Source organism: Oncorhynchus gorbuscha, linkage group LG26 (genome assembly GCF_021184085.1).
Source record: "Oncorhynchus gorbuscha isolate QuinsamMale2020 ecotype Even-year linkage group LG26, OgorEven_v1.0, whole genome shotgun sequence".
NCBI lineage: Eukaryota > Metazoa > Chordata > Actinopteri > Salmoniformes > Salmonidae > Oncorhynchus > Oncorhynchus gorbuscha.
The window spans coordinates 41,686,800-41,689,164 of record NC_060198.1 but is presented as its reverse complement, the minus strand read 5'-3'; the positions used below and the strand labels follow the sequence as shown (position 1 = coordinate 41,689,164).

At 42.1% G+C, this 2,365-nt stretch overlaps 1 protein-coding gene across 1 annotated transcript; it reads left to right on the top strand.

Moving 5' to 3' along the window:
• Positions 1-843: 843 nt before the first annotated feature.
• Positions 844-1,341, top strand: LOC124015388 (uncharacterized membrane protein YFL067W-like). Its single transcript, XM_046330552.1, has one exon. It carries the CDS (start codon positions 844-846, stop codon positions 1,339-1,341), a length of 498 nt encoding a protein of 165 aa, XP_046186508.1.
• Positions 1,342-2,365: the final 1,024 nt, after the last annotated feature.

Sequence of the window (2,365 nt, the reverse complement as noted above, 5' to 3'; positions counted from 1 at the left end):
AGTTTAGAGTGTGACTGTTTGAGGTTGTGGACAGGTGTCTTTTATACTGATAACAAGTTCAAACAGGTGCCATTAATACAGGTAACGAGTGGAGGACAGAAGAGCCTCTTAAAGAAGAAGTTATAGGTCTGTGAGAGCCAGGAATCTTGCTTGTTTGTAGGTGACCAAATACTTATTTTCCACCAAAATTTGCAAATAAATCCATTAAAAATCCTACAATGTGATTTTCTGGATTTTTTTTCTCATTTTGTCTGTCATAGTTGAAGTGTAGCTATGATGAAAATTACAGGCCTCTCTCATCTTTTTAAGTGGGAGAACTTGCACAATTGGTGGCTGACTAACTACCTTTTTGCCCCACTGTATATGTCTACATTAGTTTACAGTGAGAAGAATAACAGCCTGGGAAAGCTTCCAAACAATGGGGTGAAAATACTGAAAGTATTTTTATGGCGTTGGGGGCTGTGTGTGTGTGGGTGGTTGTTTGTCACATGTTTTGAATTCATGTCTGACTTGAATCAGAGCCCTGGATGCAAGTGGGGAACACTAAAAAATGTTAATAGTTTATATTCTGACACCTGGAAGAGAGTGCCTTGAAAGAGAAATCCCAGCTGTAACACTACAAAGAGTTAGAGCGTTTGAATCAAAGGTCATTTTCATTTCCTATGGAAAAATGGCAATATAAAGAATTTAATTTATCTTTAATTCCTTCAGTCTTCTTAGAATATGTCACTATGTCCAACCACTTACAGAGCGCAGCTCCTATACGATTACATTGCATACTGAAATGGTTTGAATCAATTACATGAGAAAGGTACTCCTATATGAACGTGAAGGAGGTCTACTATGGGAGAGATAGATTTCATGGCCTCTCCTCAGATCCACTATATCAGTGGTTCTGAGACCTCTCCACAGATACACTATATCAGTGGTTCTCAGACCTCTCCACCGATCCACTATAACATTGGTTCTCAGACCTCTCCACAGATCCACTATATCAGTGGTTCTGAGACCTCTCCACAGATCCACTATATCAGTGGTTCTCAGACCTCTCCACCGATCCACTATAACATTGGTTCTCAGACCTCTCCACAGATCCACTATATCAGTGGTTCTCAGACCTCTCCACAGATCCACTATAACATTGGTTCTCAGACCTCTCCACAGATCCACTATAACATTGGTTCTCAGACCTCTCCACAGATCCACTATATCAGTGGTTCTCAGACCTCTCCACAGATCCACTATAACAGTGGTTCTCAGACCTCTCCTCAGAGCCACTCAGCGGTTCTATGTATTTGCTCTAATCCAGAGCTAGTACACCCGATTCAACTTGTCAACTAATCATCATGCCCTTGATTAGATTAATCAGGTGAGCTAGTGTAACAGTGTTGCCTCTGTCCCTCTCCTTGCCCCACCTTGGGCTCGAACCAGGGACCCTCTGTACACATCAACAACTGCCTCCCACTAAGCATCGTTACCATTCACTGCACAAAAGCCAGAGCAAGGGAAACTACTTCAAGGTCTTAGAACGAGTGACGTCAGCGATTGAAATGCTACAAGCACGCACCGCTTATTAGCTAGCCATTTCACACCGGTTAAACTACTTCTGGGCTGCCTTAAATAATGAAAAGCCTATGTACTAGACCAGACTGTATACTAGACCAGACTGTGTACTAGACCAGACTGTATACTAGGCCAGACTTTATACTAGACCAGACTGTATACTAGACCAGACTGTATACTAGACCAGACTGTGTACAATAACAGACTGTGTACTAGACCAGACTGTATACTCGACCAGACTGTATACTCGACCAGACTGTATACTAGACCAGACTGTGTACTAGACCCGACTGTATACTAGGCCAGACTTTATACTAGACCAGACTGTATACTAGACCAGACTGTATACTAGACCAGACTGTGTACTAGACCAGACTGTGTACTAGACCAGACTATATACTAGACCAGACTGTATACTAGACCAGACTGCATACAAGACCAGACTGTATACTAGACCAGACTGTGTACAATAACAGACTGTGTACTAGACCAGACTGTATACTAGACCAGACTGTGTACAATAACAGACTGTGTACTAGACCAGACTGCATACTAGACCAGACTGTGTACAATAACAGACTGTATACTAGACCAGACTGCATACTAGACCAGACTGTATATTCTACCAGACTGTATACTAGACCAGACTGCATACTAGACCAGACTGTGTACAATAACAGACTGTATACTAGACCAGACTGCATACTAGACCAGACTGTATATTCTACCAGACTGTATACTAGACCAGACTGCATACTAGACCAGACTGTATACTAGACCAGACTGTGTACAATAACAGACT

Bases quoted from the DNA above. Each gene is read 5' to 3' on its own strand.
- LOC124015388 (XM_046330552.1), top strand. From the start codon at position 844: ATGGGAGAGATAGATTTCATGGCCTCTCCTCAGATCCACTATATCAGT.